Here is a 22,085-nt window from a genome sequence, read left to right on the forward strand (position 1 = left end):
GCATTCTGTCACAAAATGAGAGTAGCAATAGCATCAACAACAGTCCACATGATTACATGCTTACTGTGAGCAGTAATTTAATTCTCACAACAACTTCATAAAGTGTTATACTATTTTACAGAGGGTAAGTAATCTTCCTGTGGCAGAAAAGGCTAGCTGTCTATCCAAAATTCATGCTCTTCATTTCCCAGAATGGAGTTTTCATTGGGAATTCACCATCCATCACAAACTACATATGCCTTCATAATTGTCATATCTTCCTAATATATTGATCCTTTATCATCACGAAGTATCTTTTTTGACCCTAGTAATACTCCCTTTCTATTTTGTCTGATATTAATATGACAACTCCTGCTTTCTTGTGTTTACAGTAAAATTGAATATTTTGACCATCTGTTGTAATAAGAAGTCTTAGTGAAATTGTTTTTGAAGAACTCATAATTTAATAGCCTAGATTGCCAATCACTAGGTTGAAGTTTGATCTCCAAATTAGTTGATTTGGAAAGGCATAACAGCAATTTTTCCTTGCTTTAAATCTATTTTTCTTTGTATTTAAAATGCATCTCATGTAGAGAACATATAGTTGGTACTTGCTTTTTTACCAGTCTTACAGCCTCTGCCTTCCGATTGGAGTGTTTAGTTTGTTTTCTTTAATATAATTAATTATATGGCTGTACATATTTAGGTCTGCCATTTTGCTATTTTTTATTTTCCTCATTGCCTTTTTAGTTCTGTTTCTCATTTCCTTCCTTCTTTTTGTGTTAATTGAATATTTTTTAGTATTTATAGTATTGAATATTTGAGTTTTAATTCCTCTGTTGACTTTCTAACTACCTCTCTTTTCATTCTTTTTTAGTTTCTTTGGGGTTTAAAGAATGCAATTTAACTTATCCCAATCTACTTAGAGCTGTGTTGACTTACTCCAGATAAAAATGTAGAAAACTTGCAATAGGATAATTTCATTTACCCCTATCCTTGGTGCTATTATTGTCATACATATTACATCTATATATGTTATAAAGCTGTCAGTACAGTGCTGTATCTTTTTTGCTTTAAACAGTCATGTCTTTTAAATAGGAAAGAAATAATATATATTGGTTAAATTTTACACTTACCCACATATTTGTATTTTTTAACCAATAATTACACTTAAAGGAATTTTATAGCAATAATTAGAGATGGGAATAAATTTTTATAATCATGTTTTTTCACTGTTTCTTAGAATTAAAATGTGAAATAATTTAAATGTCTAAAATTAAGAAAATCAGCACATGAACTATGTTCCATACATAGAATGGATAAACACATTTGTTTTTAAGATATTGGTTAACTTTGACATATATATAATTATTATAATTAGTATATGAGATTGTTATAGTTTTTAGAATAAAGGACTGAAAAGAGGTGCACCTAGATATTAATAGAAGTACTCTCTGGTTAGCTGGATTATTTGTTTGTATTACTGCCTTTTGCTTATTTACACTTTTCTGCATTTTCTAAATTCTTACGACAAATATATATTTGTTGTCCTTTTATAATGAAAAGGAAAGCACAATGAGAAAGAATTCAAGATTAAGGAGATCATGTTATAGAAACGCTGGTCCGGATCTTTGAAACTAGTTAATCATAGTATTAAGAATAAATAATTTCATAAATATATTTATCAACTTGAATTCAAGCTAATAATATATGTCTTTAATTGACAAGTTTGGAGCATAGAATGTAAGGAGGCAAATTGTGATGAAAGGCATATGAATTTATACATTATTCAATGTATTAAAACCTATTCTGTTGGTAGTCTTTCCTTTTCTGGTGTAATTTAAAGGTTCATACAGTTCCCTAAGTATCTTATGTATCTCCCTGACTGGCTGAATCATCCCTTAAAATTTCTGTGAAGCAACATCTTTTTAAAAATTTTCTTTTTTAAAAAAGATATCTTTATTGATTTCAGAGAGAGGAAAGGAGAGGGAGAGATAGAAACATTAATGATGAGAGAGTCATTGATCGAGCCTGCAACTTGGGCATGTGCCCTGACCGGGATTCGAACCCTGTCGCCTAGATCCTAGGTTGACGCTCAACCGCTGAGCCACGCCCGGCAGGGCTAAAAATTTTCTTTTGTCTTTCTTCCTATGAAACCTGCCTTATTTTATCTAGGAAGGTAGCATCCACTGACACATAACCATGGGTTACTACTGTATCAGACTCGGGACATTCTGATGAAGAATATCTTGGCAGTTTTGGTAAAGACCTCCAGCTACAGAGCTGACAGAGCATGGCAGTTCTGGGCAGACCTCTGTGGGGGCTACTAGGGAAAGTGCAGTGCAGGGTGAGGACACTGGGCACTGTGTAGGGCTTCAGGTGGGTAAAAGGGAGAGGAAAAAAGAGAAAGGAGAGAGAATACCAAGTGGGGATGCAATGCTCATCCAAAATTTATTTAATCAGTGGGCTGTGTTCAGCAGTTATTAAGCTTGTATTATCTTTTAAGTGGCATTTGTCAGTGACCATTTACTCCCATGGTTCCTTGCTCTTTCACTGAGATAGACAAAAAATCCTATGTAAACTTTATAGTCCTTTACCTAAGCAATATATATTTATTATTTTGCCCTTCACACCTTCAAATTCCAAAGAGTTGCCTCAATAATTGAGGAAATTAATACCCTATAAAGGGACATGACAAGTGAACCATACCCAAGGAAAAATATATGTATGTATACTAGTTAATCAGAGCCTTCTGGAGACTGTAAAGTTTTCCTTGGTTATCACACATGCTAACAACTCTTTAAGACGGAATTTAAAGCCAGATGAGAGAAGACAGAGATCTGTGGAAGCCCTTTGCAAGATGAAGCTTTCAGAGGCTCATAAGTTGCATTGGCAGCCTCTGTTCATTCTTCCCATAGGGCCCCAGTACAAAGGAAGAAAGTCTTAAACACACACACATGGTCAGAGATCCAGAATACATAGAGATTTAGTAAATCCAAATCTAACGCCTTCATTGTACAGATGAAAAATGTAAGTCTCGAAACTTGACTGACTTATCCAAGATTATAACTAGTTTTTAGCAGAGCTAGGATTAGAACCCAGGTCTCTTAGCTGCTAATCAAATGAATTACCCACAATATCAAGTTGCCCCAAGTCCAGGTGTTAGATATACACCTTCAAAGCCCATAAAAACACCAAAACAAAGCGAGGCAAAAAGCCAAAAGCAAGATCCTGCAAGTCTGACATCAAACAGAGAGAAAATGTATAAACATTAGGTAGCATAGAATGTCAAGCCATGCTGCTTTTTACAAAAAGTGGATTATATCAACAGTATTAAATAATATTTTCCTCCTAAAATTGCTAAACAAAGAATGGAACATAGGTTGCTGCTTGTTTGTTCTCTGAGATATTTTTTCTATATGAAATGATGTATCTCATTTGAAGACTGGCCTCATCTGACTTGGGCAATACTTTTTAGCCATAAACGAAGAGCAAAACCAAGCCTGTTATGTCAGGGTGCCTGGCTGAGCTCCATAGGAGTCAGAATAAGGTCATATTTATTCGACTGGACATTTTATTTCTTATCTAGACTCCAAGAAGGCAAAGAGCATGATAATAAAGTCCACCGGTGACCTAAACCGGGAGGCGTTGTCAACGTGAATGAGCAGAGAGAAATAAAAGAAAGTAAATAACAGTTTAGACGTACATGCCAGGGAAGATACAGTGGGGCTTCACTTCAAAAGAAACCTAACAGCTTGGATTGGAAATGGGTTCTGGAAATTCTAAGGATAGGAGAGTCATGTAAAATGATAATGAATAGAAAAGAAAAGGGAAGGCATAAGAGTTTGCAAAATTATACAAGATTACAATATGGAAAAGTGGGGGAAAATACCCCAAACAAAAAGGTGCAAGGTGTATATAAGGTATGAACTTATATACATTCGCATAAATCTTCTATCTCAGAAAGATTTCTGTTATTATATTGGAAATATAAACATTTTTGGTGTAGAGTTGGAGATGGTATCAAAATAACCAAATAAAGAGATGAGTTGCATATAAAAGGGACTGTGGCCCTGGCCAGGTGGCACAGTTAGTCAGAGCATCGTCCTGATACGCCAAGGCTGCCGTTCGATCTCGGGTCAGGGCACATACAAGTAGCAATCAGTGAATAAACAAGTGGCCCAGCAAGTCACTGTTTCTCCCTCCCCCCTCTCTCACCCCATCTCCTCTCCCCCTCTCCTCTCCCTCCCCATCTCTCCCTCCCTTCTTTTTCCCCCTCTCTTCCTTTCTCTCTCTAAAAAAATCAATAAATAAAAAGGACTGTGAATACAATGTGAAGATGTCAGTAGTATCCTCAGGGATCCCATTTAAATTAAAGACAAAAGAGGAAGAATTGAAAAAAGAAAATGAAAAGGAAATTGCTGTTTCTGCCCTCTGTTGCTTCATTAATAAAAAACAAACATTTTTATTTTTCTTATTTTTAAATTTTTATTATTATTATTTAAATATATCTTTATTGATTTCAGAGAGAGGAAGGGAGAGAGAGAGATAGAAACATCAATGATGAGAGAGTCATTGATCGGCTGCCTCCTGCACGCCCCCGACTGGGGATCGAGCCCGCAACCCGGGCACATGCCCTGACTGTGCCCCGACCGCGAATCAAACTGCGATCTCCTGGATCCTAGGTCAGTGCTCAACTGCGGAGCCACACCTGGCCGGGCCAAACATTTTAAAGATAAATAAATAAATCCTTGCCAATTTCCAGGTCTAGAAAAGAGCAGCCAGGCTGCAGCTACAACCTATGGCCAGGTGGTCAAGCTGAGACCCCCTCTATAATCCTATGAGCATTTTTGGCGTCTCAGGAAACTAAAGCCAGTGATGCTCAGTTTTTACTATTTTCCCACATTTTTGGAATTTGTAGAGTTAGAATTCTCTCACAGTGTCCTTATCAGAACATATAGCAGTCTGTTCCACACATGTGATTGCTGTGTAATGAGATTCAGAAATGACACGCCACTGGACCAGAGCTGGGTCCTCCCTGCACAACCGTATGGAGCGACTGAGGTGCCCTTTTCAGCAGATGCCTCTATTTCATGGTAGAAGGCATCCATTAAAGATGGCAAGAGATATTTAAATTAAAGGCTGACTCACCCAGAAGTATTCAAGGATCCAAATACATAAATTATCACTAACCCACAGGTAAGTATGGGTTTGATTTTCTGCAAACGTATAATAGAAATGATAGGTGATGTATGATAAATAAAAGGGGACAGAACTGTAAGAAAAAAGATACTTTAGCATAATTTTTAGGAAACATCCATCCAACCTCCAATTTCAAGAGCATTATTTGCCTTACAATGAAATAGTGAATATTTACCAGGTAGGATTCTTAGAAGACTAAAAGCAGTAACTTTAGGTGGTGTCCCAGAGTGCTAAGAATAACCTGGATGGCTGATTTTTCCTTCCTCTCCTGAAAGCCTGTCTGTTTAAGAAGCTCGCTGTAGCATAGCCATCTGGAAAGCTCTGCTTTCCCCCGGCCAGTGCATATGCTGCCTGTGATCATTTTCTTAGGCCGGCATGCTATTTGGACAGAGGGCACTGTGTCAGCATTAATTTACCTCACTATATCCTTTCCTAAGTCAGTCCAGGGGCCCCTAAACCACATCGTCTTTCCTTCGCCTACTCGGTTCTACGTAACTGAAAGATGTAGCTTAAAAAGAAGCTGAACCAAAGGCCACAACTCTAAAGATTTGTAGAACAACAACAGTGTATGTGCTGTCAGAGTAGTAAAAGGGGCACCAATGTCTATGAAGGCACAGTGGTTATTATAAAAAATTTATTGAGTGCATCAGATAAAAGTCATCATTGAAAGAATTGATTTATATTCAAAGACCTTCAAATAGATGCTTTATGGCTGAGGGAAACCTGTTTCTGATTCAACTAACATGTATGTGATTTATTTATGGGTACCTGCTACATGGGCCAGGCATCATTAATTTCATTTCAGTCTTACTAAATGCCAAGTATTGTGGTTATGCTGGGGATTCACAGATGCATAAAATGCAATCACTGCCTTCAAGAGGCACATAGTCTAGTAGGGGAGTGAGATTCAGAAATAGATGTGGTAAGTGTAATGAACGAGGCAAGCTTGGAGGGCTGCGGACGCACACAGGAAGAGTTAAGAAAAGTTTTCTGCAGGAAGCCACTTTTGAAATAAATGGAGGGATAGCAGGAAGAAGCAGTAGGGCAAGCTAGGCCAAGGACTGAGAAACACCACTTCAGTGAGGCTAGAGAACAGAATAGGGTGTGGGGAGTGGGGAGTGGGGAGAAATGATGCCCGAAGAGTCTGGCAGAGTCCAGATAATGCAAGGCCTCCTGTTACATGGTAAGGAGCTTCCCTAGCAGATTTTTGATGGAATATTTTGTTCTTAGCAGGAGAATTCTGTGGAGAGAAAAGTCTGGAAAACATTGGATCAAAAGTTTCCTTTAATATCGAGTCTCTTGGAAACATAAACACGTTAATATGCGTTGTGACTCTCCAAAACAAAGCCATAATACAGTTTCTGACCATGAAACACTTATGAAATGTTATCTTTTGGGACTAGAGTTCTGAGATGCACACTTCGGAAAGTAATGCACACATCTCTTGGAAACTATTGAGGGTTTTAAATAGATGGATGGTCTGGACAGGTTTGCATTTTAGAACATGCTGGTAGCATTTCAGAATTCTGTAGCAGTGTAGGAGACAATCAATCGTAGGGGGACAAAACTGATGGCAGAGAGGCCAGATAGGAGACCATTGTTCCAGGGGAGCAAACATGAGGGTCTGCACTTAGACAGTAGGAGGAAGATGATGATACAAATCATGTTTAGGAGGTTAGGTGGATCGAACTTGGTCATTGAATGTACAGAAGGTGAGGGATAGGAAGATTCAATGTGTCTTACATGGATGGTCAGGTGGATGGGGTGCCAACAATTTGGTAATTATAAGAGGAGAAGTAAGTATATAGGTAAGATATGAGTTCAGTTTTGGACAAGTTGAGATTGAGGAAATCTAGTGGAGATTTTAGGAGATAATTGGAAATGAGTGTGAAGCTTCTCTGTTAAATACCCAGATTTGGTAGTCAACAGCGTATAGGTAGGCTGCTGTGTAGTTAAAATTATGGCAATATTAAAAATCACCCAGGAAGAGCAAGTAGAATTAGAATATGGGCCTAGGATAGAAGCCAGGGGAATTCCAACAAAAGTGTTTATTTATTTACATGACTTCAAAACCTTGAGTCAACTCAAACCATAAATATAGGTTGCTATTTAAAAATACCAACAGCACAAAACTAGATTTATTTCAGTGGTGATTTGGGAACTACATTAAGTTTATATCTTACCTTACCTAGACTTTATATTGGTCTATATCAAATATTTTAATAAGCATTCTCCACTCCTCCTCTAATTAAATCACCAGAATATCACCAGAATTCTATTCTTCAGTACACTGAGGTTGCATTTTCAAAAGCAATGTGGTAGAACTTTAACATACAATCACTCATACAAAAAGCAAAACATACAAAAAGCAAAATATGCTTTGCTTAGTATCTACCAATGTTGGCTCTCAGTCTTTATATTGTAGTTATTAAAATTTTTACATAACCATTGAAATTCTTTGTAAAATAAATCAGAGTATAAATAAAAACAAGTAAATAAGGATATGTAGCATTCTACTCTTTCTGAATAATAAAATAAATTATGTATCTAATTCAATCATGTTGTAAGTGACATACTTTGGTGTTTGTGTTGCAAGTTTAATGTTATATGAGTGCAAACGAGTATTAAGGAACACAGGACAAACTTTTAAAAATAAAATTATGAAATATACGCTGTGTATATCAATAAACAGTAATTCAATAGATTATACCTCATTGATTTGAAGAATTAAAGCAATTAGTTTCTTTGATGCAGAGCTTTCTTTCCAAGAGTAATTTAGGCATTAAAAAAACCTAACTTGTCATGTAGTTAGATTTGGAAAAAGCAGGAGCAATATCTCTGGTGTGTGTGCCCACTCCAAATACAGCTTTGCAAAAGGCAGGTTTGCCTAGAATCCTTGCAAAGGATACAAGTAAGCTGAAGCTTAATGAAATCAAGGTGGTTTTCAATGCTCAGTTTCATGATCAAAATAATGTTTATCGTGATATTCTGAGATTGATCAATGCATGGCCTGCTTCTTCAGCACAAGAGATTATATTTAGTTAAACATAATCAGTTTTCCCAAAGACTGGTTTCTTCCAAGGGATGCCAAAGAAAGAGCATTTCATATCAGTAGAGTCTTTGTAAATCTAGGGCAGAAATAGTAAATTGCATTTTAGGGAACCTCAAAGCTTTAAAATTATATTATTTATGAAGAAGAAAGCTCTATAATAAGAACAGGAAATACCAGGTTTGGAGAAAAAATATTCCATATCCTTTGTCATAAAAGATTTAAGTTTAGGCACTGAAGCTGAGATCTTAGTTAATGGGGTAGATGTTTATATTAGCTGATATTTCTTAGGAAATTTAGCTGGTCTTAAGAATTTCTTGGGAGCCTCAAAATATAAAGGAACCCCGTGGTCTGGGAAAACATATTTGCCAAGGATGAATCTGATAAGGGACTAATTTCCAAAGTATACAAAGAACTCAGCACTCAGCAAGAGGAAGACAAACAACCCAATTAAGAAATGGGCAAAGGACCTGAATAGACACTTCTCCAAAGAGGACTTACGGACAGCCAAGAGACACATGGGAAAATGCTCAACGTCGCTAATCATCAGAGATGCAAATTAAAACCACAATGAGGTATCACCTCACACCTGCCAGAATGGCTCCATCAACAAATCAACAAACGACATGTGCTGGCGAGGGTGTGGGGAAAGGGGAACCCTAGTACACTGCTGGTGGGAATGCAGACTGGGGCAGCCACTGTGGAAAACAGTATGGAGGTTCCTCAAAAGATTAAAAATGGAGCTGCCTTTTGACACAGTGATCCCACTTCTAGGAATATATCCTAAGGAACCTGAAACACTAATCAGAAAGAATATATGCATCTCTATGTTCATAGCAGCACAGTTTACAACAGCTGAGATCTGGAAACAGCCCAGGTGCCCATCAGTAGATGAGTGGGTAAAAAAGCTGTGGGACATTTACACCATGGAGTACTACGCAGCTGTAAAGAAGAAGGATCTCGTACCCTTTGGGACAGTATGGAGGGACCTGGAGAAAATTATGCTAAGCGAAATAAGCCAGGCAGAGAAAGACAAACATCACATGATCTCGCTTATACGTGGAATCTAAAGAACTTAATAAACTGATGAACGGAATAGATTCAATGACATGGAAGCATGGATCAGACTGATGAATGTCAGAGGGATGGAGGAGGGTGGGTGGGTGGAGGGGGAGAGAGTAACCAAAGAATTTATGTGCATATATACACAACCCAAGGACACAGACAATGGTGGGGAGAGGGACTGGGGAGGGGGTGGGATGGGGTGGAACGGGTCATTGGGGAGAAAAAGGGACATCTGTAATATTTTAAACAAAAATAAAATTATTTTAAAAAAAAAGAGTTTCTTGGGGAATTCTCCTAAAATCTAGTGCTACGGATGCATAATACAATGTTTATGAGAACCTATCTCCCCTACAGAGAGACATCGAACCCTTATTTGGTCTGAATTTTCTGATTTCAAATTAAAAAGCAACCTCAGAAGGTGTGAATCTTGAGTTTAAGGATGACATACACACACACACACACACACACACACACACACACGTACATAAGCTGTGGGATAGTAGAAAGACTACTGGGATTGGGTCTTAGCCTTGGATTCAGAATAAGGTTTCCTTACTGGTCTAGACTAAGTTGCCACATAAAAGTACAAAACACTCAGTTAAATTAATTTTAAATGATGAATACTTTTTAATTATAAACATACCCCTTTGCATGGGACATACGCTAAAAAAAATGCTTTTTTAAAAACATCTGCAATTAAATTTAACAAGGCATCTTTCATTTTTATTTGCTAAATCTGACAACCCCATCTTAGGCAACTGTGCTGATTATTTATAGTTCGCAAAATCCATTCACCCTTTTCTGCCTTACTCTGCGTCCCTCCTGGCGGCCTACTCCTGTGATCTCTATTTCCTGTGCTCCCTTGCCAGTTGGCTTCTTGTTGAATTCAGCCAGTGGGAGGGACTGGGAGGAGACAGTTTTCTTCCTTGCCTCTTGCATGCCTCAGTGAAGCATCTCTGCTGGTGGCAGTATTCCTCTATAACTACAGATCATGCCTGACAGTTCCTCCTACATGGCTTCAGATCTCCTGGGACCCTGGTCACACTTTTTGCTCCCATCACTCCTTCAGTTTTGGGAGTAGCAATAGGTTCCCTTTGCTACTGATCTCTGGGTGCCTCAGCATCCCTTTTGGATTCCCTAACTTTGCCCATATCTCTGTAGTCATTCCATTATAATCTTTGTTTGAACCATCTGAGTTAAATTGTTTTCCTGGTTGATAAAGTCAGTCTTTTTAGCTTCTTTGAGCTTCAGCTCTTTATTCTTCAAATAAGGAAAAGAATACCCCTTAATACATTTTTGGTAGGGATAGTATATATGTGGATATCATGGGGGCAGAAATCTAACATTTGAATTGATATTTAGTACACTATATCAATAATTCTTTCTAGCTCTGGTATGGCTGAACAGTGCCTGTTGAAACCAAATCTCTGATATATAACAACTATAAATTCCTATAAAATATTAAAATCAACAATCTGAAGGAATTAGATAATCATGCAAAGCAGGTAGATACTGGAGGAGAGTTAGTACTTGGGTGAAGGCAACAGAACTGGGTTAGTTTCTCTCTCTCTCTTTTTAAATTTTTTTAATCTTCACCCCAGGATATTTTTTCCATTGCTTTTCAGAGAGTGGAAGGTAGAGAGAGAGAGAGAGGGCCATTGATGTGAGAGACACACATCAATTGGTTGCCTCTCCCACACACCAGGGCCGGGGATTGAGCCTGCAGCCGAGGCACTTGCCCTTGGCTGGAATCGAACCTGAGACCCTTCCATCTGTGGGCCAGCTCTCTAACCACTGAGCCAAATCGGATAGGGCTAGTTTCCCATTTTTATAGCTTTTAGACTGCGGGCAGACCTCAGTCTGCACCACATGGGGAGGCTAAAAATCCAATAGAAAAACCTGCAATATTACTGACTGAAGAGCCAGAGGACATAGTTTAGGGCAACTGCAGACACTATAAATTGAGGGAGGAAATCCAAGAAAGGAGAGTTCCAGAAAAAGGAGCCCCAAATTCTATATATAAGCTATTCCCAAACTTCTGGCTGACCCCTGAATCACACCTACGTGGACAGACTCAAGCAGGCCAACTAAAACTAAAAGAAGAGTACTGAAATTTAAGCTGCTGCCTACTGCAACAGAAAGAGAGCTTGTAGTTTGTGTCCAGCCAAGTTAAGTGTCTGTTAAAACAAAGCTGTCAACACTTTTCAGAGAAATATAAAAGAATCCAGAGTCTCTACAACACATCATTCACAATGTCCAAAATACAACTCATAATTATTTGATAAAAAGCAGGAAACATACTCTAGCTGGTTTGGATCAGTGGTTAGAGCATTGGCCCACAGATGGAAGGGTCTTGGGTTTGATTCCAGTCAAGGGCACATACCTCGGTTGCAGGCTCGACCCCCTGCCCCTGTCAGGGTGCACATAGGAGGCAACCAATTGATATGTCCCTCTCGCATCAATGTTTCTCTCTTTCTCTTTCTCTCTCTCTCTCTCTCTCTCTCTCTCTCTCTCTCTCTCTCCCCCCCCCCTTCCACTCTCTGAAAAGCAATGAGAAAAATATCCTTGGGAGAGACTAAAACAGAAACAAAAACAGAAAACATGAACAATTTAAAAGAGAAAAGACAATTATCAGAGCCTGAACTCTAAGAAAACTCAAATGTTGGAAGTATCAGACAATGATTTTAAAGCAACTGCTATAACTATCCTCAAGGATATAAAGAAAAATATGCTCATAAGGAATGGAAAGGTAAGAAATCTAGCAAGGAAATAGAAACCATAAAAATAACAATTATAGAATGGAAAAATACAATATCTGAAATAAAAATATTCACTGAATGGGATTAACACAGAATGAAAAGGCTAGAAGAAAGAATTTATGAACTCAAAGATCAATAGAAATTATACAACTTGAAGAACAAAGAGAAAAGATTTTAAAAATTAAGTCTCAAAGGTCTGAGAAACAATATAAAAATGTCTAACATCATGTAATTGGAATTTCAGAAGGAGAGAAGAGAAAAAATGGAGCAGAACAAGATATTTGAAGAAATAATGGCTGAAATTTTCTCAGTTTGGTGAAAGAGAGAAATTTACAGCATCAAGAGTCTCAGAAAGCCCTGAGAATAAGTCCAAGAAAAGCCACACCTAGTTACATCATAACTAAACTGGTGAGAACCAAAGGTAAAGAAAAAATATTGAAAGAAGGCTGTGAAAAATTACAAGTTGTGTACAGGAAAGCAATCCAAATGACTGCTGACTCCTCATTAGTAACAATGAGGCTAAAAAACAGAGGAATGATATCTTTAAAGTACTAAAAGTAAAAAACCCAGAAAACCCAGAATTCTATACTCAGCAAAAAATACCCTTCAATAATGAAGGCAAAACAAACACATTTTCAGATAAAAGAAAACCTGTGGGGCAAGAAATGCAGAAGGAATAAAAGAAAAAGAAATGCAAATGGAAGTTCATCAGGCAGGTGGAAAATGATAACAGAAGTTCAGATCTTTAGGAAAGAATGAAGAACTGTTCAAATGGTAAATATGTAGGCGTATAAATATTTCCTAGCAATTAACATGAAAATAATTGTTTCTCTGTGTAGTGTTACTTTACAATAATGTGTATAAATATATGTGAAAGAGTATTAGATCAGAAGTTTCAACTGAAACACCAGGATACAGGTATCTTGGGTAGAGGGCACATTCCAATGGCTATGGTAATCCAGATACAAGTTTTCAAAGGAAATAACCTAGAATATGTTAGGTGATTTACCCACATTAACAGTATAAAAAGGCCCTGGCTGGTGTTGCTCAGTTGGTTGGGCACCATACCATGCACCAAAAGGGTGCCAGTTCGATTCCGGGTCAGGGCACACACCCAGGTTGCGGGCTCATTTTTCTCTCACTCTCTCCACGTCTCCCTTCTTCTCTCCCTAAAATAAATAAATAAATAAATAAATAAATAAATAAATAAATAAGTGCAATCTTTTAAAAAACAAATAACATAGATAAAAAGGCGCCAGCTGCTCTGATCTCTAGAAAAAGGGCTCCAGCACAGGCCCTTGCTGGCCGGCGTTTAAAAAAAAAAAAAAGGGTATAAAATGTTAGGATTTTTGGAAGGTTGAGTTAATTTTTGGGGGTGATTAATTTGGAGAGATCTATGCCGTGCTGTGATTACCATCCTTTACAGTCCAAAGGGATTGAGATAGGGGTCCTGACAGTCCAATGAAACAGGGTTCATTGGGACCAACTTGACATGGCTGGAGGGTATAAGTGGATTTATTCATTCAATTAATTTTTATATGTATATATATACATATATATAGTAAAATTTACCTTTTTAAAGGTGTACGGTCCCATGAGATTTGACAAATGTATACAGTCATGTGAATAACACCACATTATTACCCCAAATTTCTCTGGTGTCCTTTAGTAGTCAGTTTCCTCCCTACACTTCCAGCCACTACAAACATTGATTTGATTTCTGTCCCTATAGTTTTGTCTTTTATAGAATGTCATATAAGTAAAATCATGCAGTATGTAGCTGCTTCTGTTTTTCAATTAACATGTTGCTTTTGAGATTCATTTATGTATCAGTTGTTTTATAAATGAATTTGTTCTGTACACCAGCTGATGAATTTTTGGGTGGTTCTCAGTTTTTAGCAGTTATGAATATAGCTGTTTTAAGCATTTGCGTATAAATCTTTGCTTGAACATGCTTTCATTTCTCTTAGGCTAGGAGTGGAGTTTGGGGTGCAATATAATAAATGTATGTTTAACTTTATTGGATTGCTCTTTGACTCTACTTGGGAAATCTGTAGGCAGACTGACCAACAGCTTTAGCAGCGGAATGAAGGAGACCTGTCTGCTATGGCAGAGTATACTGGGGTAAGGAGACACGAATGCTCATTGTAAACCAGACAGCCTTTGTATCAGTTATTTATTACTGCTAAAAAAAAAAAAAAAATCCCAAAATAAAGGAGCTGAAAATGAAAAAAACAATAATTTATTTGTTTACAATTCTATAATTTGGGCAAGGTTCAGGGCTGGCTTGTCTGTTGTGTTGACTGGGGAGTCTCTTCAGTTTTGCTGTAAAGTCTAAAATGTCTTTACTCCCATATCTGTTGCCTTACCTGGCTTGGCTGGAACACCTGTAATCTGGCTGAACTTCTCTCTCCAGCAGAGTAATTGGACTAATTTACATGATGACTCAACTCCAAAAGGGTAAAAACAGAAGCTGCAAGATCTCTTAAAGCTAAGCCTGGAAATTACATAGTTTCAGTTTTTGCTATGTATACAGTCATTTTATTGGGACCATCCTGGTTTCAAAAGGAAGGAAAATAGACCTCATTTCTTCATGGCAGGAGTGAACAAGTCACATTGCAAAAGTGAAATGGGACAAGAGGCAAATGTTAAAACTAGCTTTAAAGGCAACCTGCCTCAGCCAGCATTGCCTTTATAGTAGATTCTGCTCAATAGTGCTACTTGGAGGAGTGATGGGACTGCAGAAGGGAAGAAGGGGTGTGCTACAGGATCTAGGAGCTAGGAGAAAGCAATCAACTGCCAGGATAACATATATTCATGCAGCTCAAGGGAACTAAAGCTGAAAGGCCTTTAACAGGCTTGGAGATTTCCAAAGAGCCAGTAAAAATGTCTCATAAGAAGAAAAGTCGAAGTTCGCATCGTCCAGTTCCAGAGAACACAAGGCCACCTTACAACAATAGTCATATAAGAACTTTCTTGTATATCTTCTTCCCTCTCCATCCTAACTTCAACTCTGATGGAAACAGAAAGCCAGAGACCATAGTTAATAAACTAGGGGAATGGGAGCAGGGAAGGAAAAATTGCTCTCACTCCCAATTTGCATGTGTTCAGCCTGCAACAAGTCCTGTTGGAAGAGATGGGAAGATTTTACCGTTCCAACAATTTTGGCATTTCGATTATTATATGCTATTGGAAAGCTATGATAATTGTACTCAAACTGTATTTATGACCTAATGTGATTATAGTACTTTACCTAAAGGTGGCCAGAAAATAATGTGGAGCCTGTCTGAGTTTTTGTGTTTCTTTTAAAAATATTTTTTTATTGATTTCAGAGAGAGGAAGAGAAAGGGAGAGAGAAATAGAAACATCAATGATAAGAGAGAATCATTGATCAGCTGCCTCCTGCACACCTCCTACTGGGGATTGAGCCTACGACCTGGGCATGCGCCCTGACCAGGAATCGAACCGTGATCTCCTGAAACAGACTCATAGATACAGAGAACAGACTGATGGTTGCCAGAGGGGAGGATAATGGGAGGTGGGAGATGGATGAAAAGGTGAGGGGGAAAAAGATACAAACTTCCAGATATAAAATAACTAAGCCTTAGGATGTAATGTATAACACAGGGAGTATAATTAATAATATCATAATAATTTTGTACAGTGACATGATTACTAGACTTATTGTGGTGATGACATCCTAAGGTAAATAAATGTCAAATCACTGTGCTATATACCTGAAACAGAAGATTGCATGTCAACTATACTTTAATTTTTAAAAAACTACATAAATATGAGTTAGCATTATTGTTGTTTATTGTGCAGGTTACCTTTTTATATTATCTATAAATCTCTTTCAAATGATTTTGAATGACAATATTTTTCTTCAATAAAACAGAGCTGAAACCTCTATTTGCATATAAACTGCTTTCTAAAAGTAGGTGTGTATTTTCTAGCCCTTACACATAGGTGCTATGATTGCAGGGGAGTAACAAGATCCCACTAGCCCACCAATCTTTCTTCTTTTTGGTACTGAGCTGCTCTCCCACCTTACCTGAAATTTCTTGATGAGTGTTTTTAGCAGAGTAGACAAAAAGGGTCAAACTTCTGAAAACATTCATATTTTACCTGGAAAAGTAAGGTAAACATAGGAGTTGAGAAAGGGGACTGTATTACAACTTCTCAGGACAAATTAATTGATTAGATTAGCCCAGAGTTAGCTAAGAACATCCATTCTAAAAGTGTGAGATCATAAGATGGGTAGATTTCAGTGGAGAAGCAAAACATGATGGCAACCATCTGAGAATAAATAGCTCGACAAGCTTTCATTCTATTTATGTCCAACAGAAGGTGGCTGCTTCCCTGAGATGCCTCCCACCAGATGGTGACTTCTCAGTTCATTTTTAACTACCTGCAAAATCATGGCACATGGCTGTGACCTCCTTTCATTTTGAAATTCACATTTTGTTTCAGCACTAGGTTACTATAGATTCTGATTTCCATCTGGGCAAAAACGTTCCTTAAAAGGCAGGAGGTCAAAGTCACAGGCAAACACATGTGCCCATGAATATATTTATTTACTTTTGTGGAAAACTGTGTAGTTTATTCCTCATAATCCATTTGTAATTATGAGCAGCTTATTTTTGTTTGTTTGTTTCAGACCAGGTTCCCTTCTCTGTCTACACAATAACAGTTATCTGTATTGATTCAAGAATGAAAGCTGACTTTAAATTATTCTAAAGAAAACATAATTGTGAAGGCATATTGGAAATTCTCTCTATATAGGGCATTCTAAAGTCAATCTAAAATCCCTCAGATCATCTATATCAACCCTTATTCCCCAAATCTCCTTTTGTTAGTATTCATGATTGCGAATTGACAGCACAATTATACTAAGCCTCTAGGTTAACCAGGGTAAGACCTTAAGCAATGAGGAGTCACTAGGGAGCTTAGCTACCACTCTAGTCAATTACTTTGTTTTGTCTGAATTTATGACCACACACTGCCCCCTGAAAATTAGTCAGCACAGACATCCCGAAAGTAGATGCTGCTTGTAGAAAGAGGTACAAGGCCAATAAAAGGATCAGGATCTGCTCATGATCACTATTGGGAAAATAACTCACGATAACCGAAGGGTAGGCTATTTTGTCATCTGGGATGTAATTTAGCAAATGATGTTTTCCAGGAATGACAATGATGTACTGCTCTGCCATTAAGTATAAATTAATCTCAACTGTTTTCATCTTTATTTCCCAGGGTGAACTGATTATTTTATGAGAAGTATAAATAGGTAATGGGGGAAAAATGACATATGTATATATGAAAATAACATTAGTTAAGAAGAAATAATGAAAATATGTATGACATAGTTCCCTAAATAATGATAATAGACACTGATGTGGAGAGCTTTTTATTGCTGTATATTTTTAAAATTTTCATATTTTATAACACAGAGAATTATAGCTGTTACCCCAAAAATGTGAAGTTGGAAAGAACATTTGTGAATAACTAGTGCAGCATCCTAATTTTACATATAAGGAAACTAAAGCCCATAGAGATTAGGCATCTTTCCCAAGGACACAGAGCTGGCTCATGGCTGAGGAGCTCATCTTCTGACTCTTAGTTTTGCTTTTTTCCCACTGCCATGCGCATTATACAAATAATTATTTTTATATAAAAAATTTAAACTAATTTATGCACATAATAAAAAAGAAATTTGTATTTTAAAAGTGTTCCTCCATCTTAGACACACATTAAAATCACCTGGAGAGCTGTTAAAACCACCAACACCAGATTACACCCCAGATCAGTTACATCACAACATCTGGGGATGGGAGCCAAGCATCACTAGTTTTCAAAGCTCCCCAAGTGAATCCAATGAGCAGCCAACTTTGAGAACCACTCTACATACTAAAATAATTATAATGAAAAACAGATGACCTGTGCCTAACTCATTCTAATTCCCTAGTTCTAGTTTCTATAGCAGTTGTTCTCAAAGTTAGAACCTAGGACCAGCAGCATTGGCATCACCATGGAGCTTGTTAGAAATGCATATTCATGGGATCCACCCCAACCTTTTGACTCAGAGTCTCTGATGATGGGGCCCAGTAAACTGATTCTTACTCAGGTGAAAATTTGAGAAGCCCTACCCAGTAGGCTACCATTTTTTACTATTTTTAGCAATTCCCTGTGCTTACCTCCATGCTTGAATAATATGTTTGTAATCTTTTTTGTATTGCCATTAAAATTAATGTTTATTATTTTCCATAAAATTTCCAAAAGAATGGTAAAGGATTTTCTTGAAAGTTTAAACTCATAAACTTATCAACATTACTAATAGCAAGAGTAAAAACATTGTACCAAGTTTATTCTGAATTCCCTTTCTTCCTTGAATAACACAGTCATGTTTAAAAACCTAATAATGTCTGTTAAAATATGGCTTCAGAACCGAGTAAATGCCAGCTTCATTAAAATCACATGTAGCCAAAAACAGAAGAGGAGCTCTGGTTCCCTCTTTTCTTGGCTCTCTTAGAAAGAGCAGAGCCCTGTGCTGGCAGAGGGGATCCAAGTGCGGGTCTTGGGCTCCCACTCTGGGCGCTGGTATCTGGGGCGGGGTACAATGTATCTGGAAGATGTTTACATATTTTCTTTTATTTTAAACAGCTCTTGGACCAGCCTTCTTTTCAAGCTTCAGGTCACCAGGCATCATAGTCAGGAGGAACTCTGGAGGAGTGACTGCTTCTACCTCAATGAACTCATTAGAGGAGTTGCTGAGCTCCACGCTGGGGACAGGTTGGTCCTGGTCCACCCCCAAGGGATGCAGAGGCCCATTTAGCTGAACTGCTGGGTCCAGTACAGAGTCACATCCTGTTTACATTCTGGAAACTGGTCAGGCTGGAGGGAGCACTCTTCCTGCAGGGCCTGCCCCTCATCTAGCTCCTTCACAATGATGATAGTGGGGGATGGCACACTCTGGGCCTCCTGGGCCTCTGGGAGGGTGTCCTGGAGCTCCTGAGATAGCACATTCTGGCCCCTGCCATGCAGTGAGTTTAGAGGTAGCAGGTTTTCCGTGGCTGACTCTGCAGATGGGATCAGAATCTCAGAAAAGGTCTCCTGGGTGGGGCACTCGGTTACTGAGGACCCCTCGGCTCCTGAAGTTATGCCTTCATTTTCAGCACTGTCTCCCTCCGCAGGAAGGAGAGTCTTTGCAACCTTTGGTGACTAGGAGTCTTCTGGAACCACTGTAATGCTCACAGACTTGACGAGGGGCAGAGCTGGAGGCATGATTACAGAAGATTGTGCATTCTGCCAGCTGTAGAGAAGCTGGGGTTGTCATTCATTTCCTCTGGAGAAATGGTTGGGCCTAAAGGAATGATGCTGCTGGCCCGATCCTCTCCCACAAAACATCTTGGATGGTGATGGAGCAAAGCCTCAGGCACCTACATGCAGATGAACTCACTGTGATCTCTTTGCTGTGATAATACTTATCTTCAAAGGTTCCTATTTTTGTTCCTTGATGAGGCTCTTGACCTCTGTTGTTTGTGGCCCTGTGTCACATAATCGAACATTCTCATTCTGTTCAACGCTAAGTAAAGATGGAAGATGAACAGGCACTCAGTTAGCAGGAGGCAGGTGAGGTCCAACACCAACACCAACACCCAGATCATCATGGCCACTGCGGTCTTTGCCTTTAGGTGAAAATACGGCAGGAACAAGATCCATGTGTTCTGCCTGCCAACGTTTCCATTGTGGGCATCCCTGGGGAGCCCCCACAGGTGTAGTACTGGATGAAAATGTCCAAGAGGATGAAAACCAAGCACAATAACGCAGCCGACGCAGAGGCCACAGAGCTGAAGAACCACCAGTAATTCCTGCTCCTGACGCAGTTGTTGAGCCATTGGCGATGATGCACAAAGCCTGTGATTTACTTGTTGCAAGTGCTACAGTGTTTTGCTTTTGTGCTCACAGCGGCCACACACAGCAAAACTGATCCTCCATGACATGATGGTGTTTAGATCGGTCCAATGTAGGCAGTGGTTGACTGTAGGTGATCTTGTGTCGAATCACTTTGGGAGGATCCATGGAGGCAGACACCAAGTACATGATGTTATGAAGAATTTTCCAGCAGTCCATAGGCGATGTACTTCCTCTCAGGAGGCAGCATGGGACTAAAAATTGAAAACATAACTAGGGCCAAGATCAGGAACATGGCCCAGGATATCGCCTGGTATTTGTGGAGGGGTTTGACCAGCCGATCACTCTGGGCAGGCGAGGTGGTGATGTCTGCTTCTCACTGCTGGTTGTGGGGTCTAGGAGGACCCATCTCTGGCTCCTGCCACAGCAGTCCATCTTAATAACACCAGCAGTTCCTCCAGTAACAGGTTTTGATTTGAGTACTTTGATTTCTTTCTCCAATTCTTGGAGAAATTACATCTTGATTTACTTTCTGTATTTGCATCATCTGCTTCTTGGAAAACTTGTTAAGATCTTCCTGGGGCAATGTTCCAGCCTTCCACTCTTAGGGAGCCTGCTAGTCAAGTAATCTCTCCTCCTTAGATTTCCCACTTCCAGAGGTGGCTGGTGAAGCCACCCCATCTTGAACAAGATCCTCCATGGCCACAGGCCCACCAGGGCCATGTGGTCTGCAGCGGGCAGCCTGGGGGCCACTGCAACCACCTGGCCCCCAGTCCGACCACAGCTGCTTCTGCTCTTCTGAATGCAGCACCTCTAACTTAGTGATCCTATTTCCTTCCTCCCTCCCTCCCTCCCTCCCTCCCTCCCTCCCTCCCTCCCTTCCTTCCTTCTCTTCTTTCTTTCTTTTAAAATATGTCTTTATTGATTTCAGAGAGAGAAAAGGAGAGAAAGAGAGAGAGAAACATCAATGATGAGAGAGTCATTGATCAGCTGCCTCCTGCACGCCCCCAACTGGGGATGGAGCCGAAGCGCTGGTATGTGCCCTGACCCAGAAACGAACCACAATCTCCTGGATCATAGGTCAATGCTCAACTGCTGAGCCATGCTGGCCAGGCTGTAATCCTATTTCCTAATTTGACAATTTTCTATTTCATCTATTGACTTTCTATTATGGTAAATGAGGATTTATTTATCATTTAGTTATTTGTAATTTTTCTCCTACCCTCATCCTTCCAGTAGAGTTATATCACGAGTTTTTGTTAAATCAATCAGTCTGTGTTTACATCATTAAACCATAAACATATTGTTTCCTGTAAAGCTAAGATAAATCTATTCTTATATACTTTTCTTATGTACTTACTGTTTTTTCCTGAGATTTATAACTGCCTTGCTTGCTTTTTGGTTAGTTTTCTATGTATTTATTCTTAATATTTTTACATGTTCCACTCTGTTATATGCCTGCTAATATAATTTTCAAATAGCCAACTCTGAGACGTCTGTCCATCCCACCTGGAAACCATGCCCCTCAGGCCTCCATCCACCTGCTCTGACACGGACTGGCTGTTCTCTGGGGCTACTATACAGCCGACGGTCTAGAACTTGGCATCACCCTTGACCCCTTTCTCTCTCACTATATTGGACAGCAGGCAAATCTACTGCCATTGCCTTCAAAATGTACCCAGACTCCAACCCCCTTTCTCGACTCCTCTGCCAACATGCTGCCCAAATCTCCACAATCTCTCATCTGAATGACTGAAATTGTCTCCTTAATTCTTCCACCCATCCCCCCTTCAGCCTATCCTCCACACCGGAGCCTTTAAAAACAGAGCTCAGCACGTGTCTTACGTATTTATAGTTAAGTGTAAATAAAAAAAGAAAGTATGTGCTACTTGGAAAATGTTCCTCTCTCTGTGTGTGTGTGTGTGTGTGTGTGTGTGTGTGTGACAGATTATGTATCTGAGAATTCTGGATATCTTCTCACTGATTGTCCATCGATTTCTTAGATCAATGTTATGAGAAACAAAAAACAGTAAACATTTCTATACAATGAATACCTACTATGCACTGTAAGGACGTTAGAGTAGACCATGTGATCCTAGGTTGTGAAAATTCGCAAA

General features: G+C 39.0%; 1 protein-coding gene across 1 annotated transcript in view; it reads left to right on the top strand.

Moving 5' to 3' along the window:
* Window positions 1-21,855, top strand: part of LOC308553781 (uncharacterized protein) — a gene marked incomplete at its 5' end in the record, with an annotated part of 54,805 nt that extends 32,950 nt beyond the window's left edge. The window contains 2 exons of the mRNA XM_081130059.1: window positions 18,718-18,846; window positions 19,248-21,855. Of these exons, the coding sequence (XP_080986185.1) occupies window positions 18,718-18,846; window positions 19,248-19,275 (157 nt within the window). The 3' untranslated portion in view covers window positions 19,276-21,855. The remainder of the gene's footprint in view (window positions 1-18,717; window positions 18,847-19,247) is intronic.
* Between the last annotated feature and the right edge of the window lie 230 nt (window positions 21,856-22,085).

This window comes from Miniopterus schreibersii, assembly GCF_964146895.1.
Source record: "Miniopterus schreibersii genome assembly, chromosome: 2".
Classification (NCBI taxonomy): domain Eukaryota; kingdom Metazoa; phylum Chordata; class Mammalia; order Chiroptera; family Miniopteridae; genus Miniopterus; species Miniopterus schreibersii.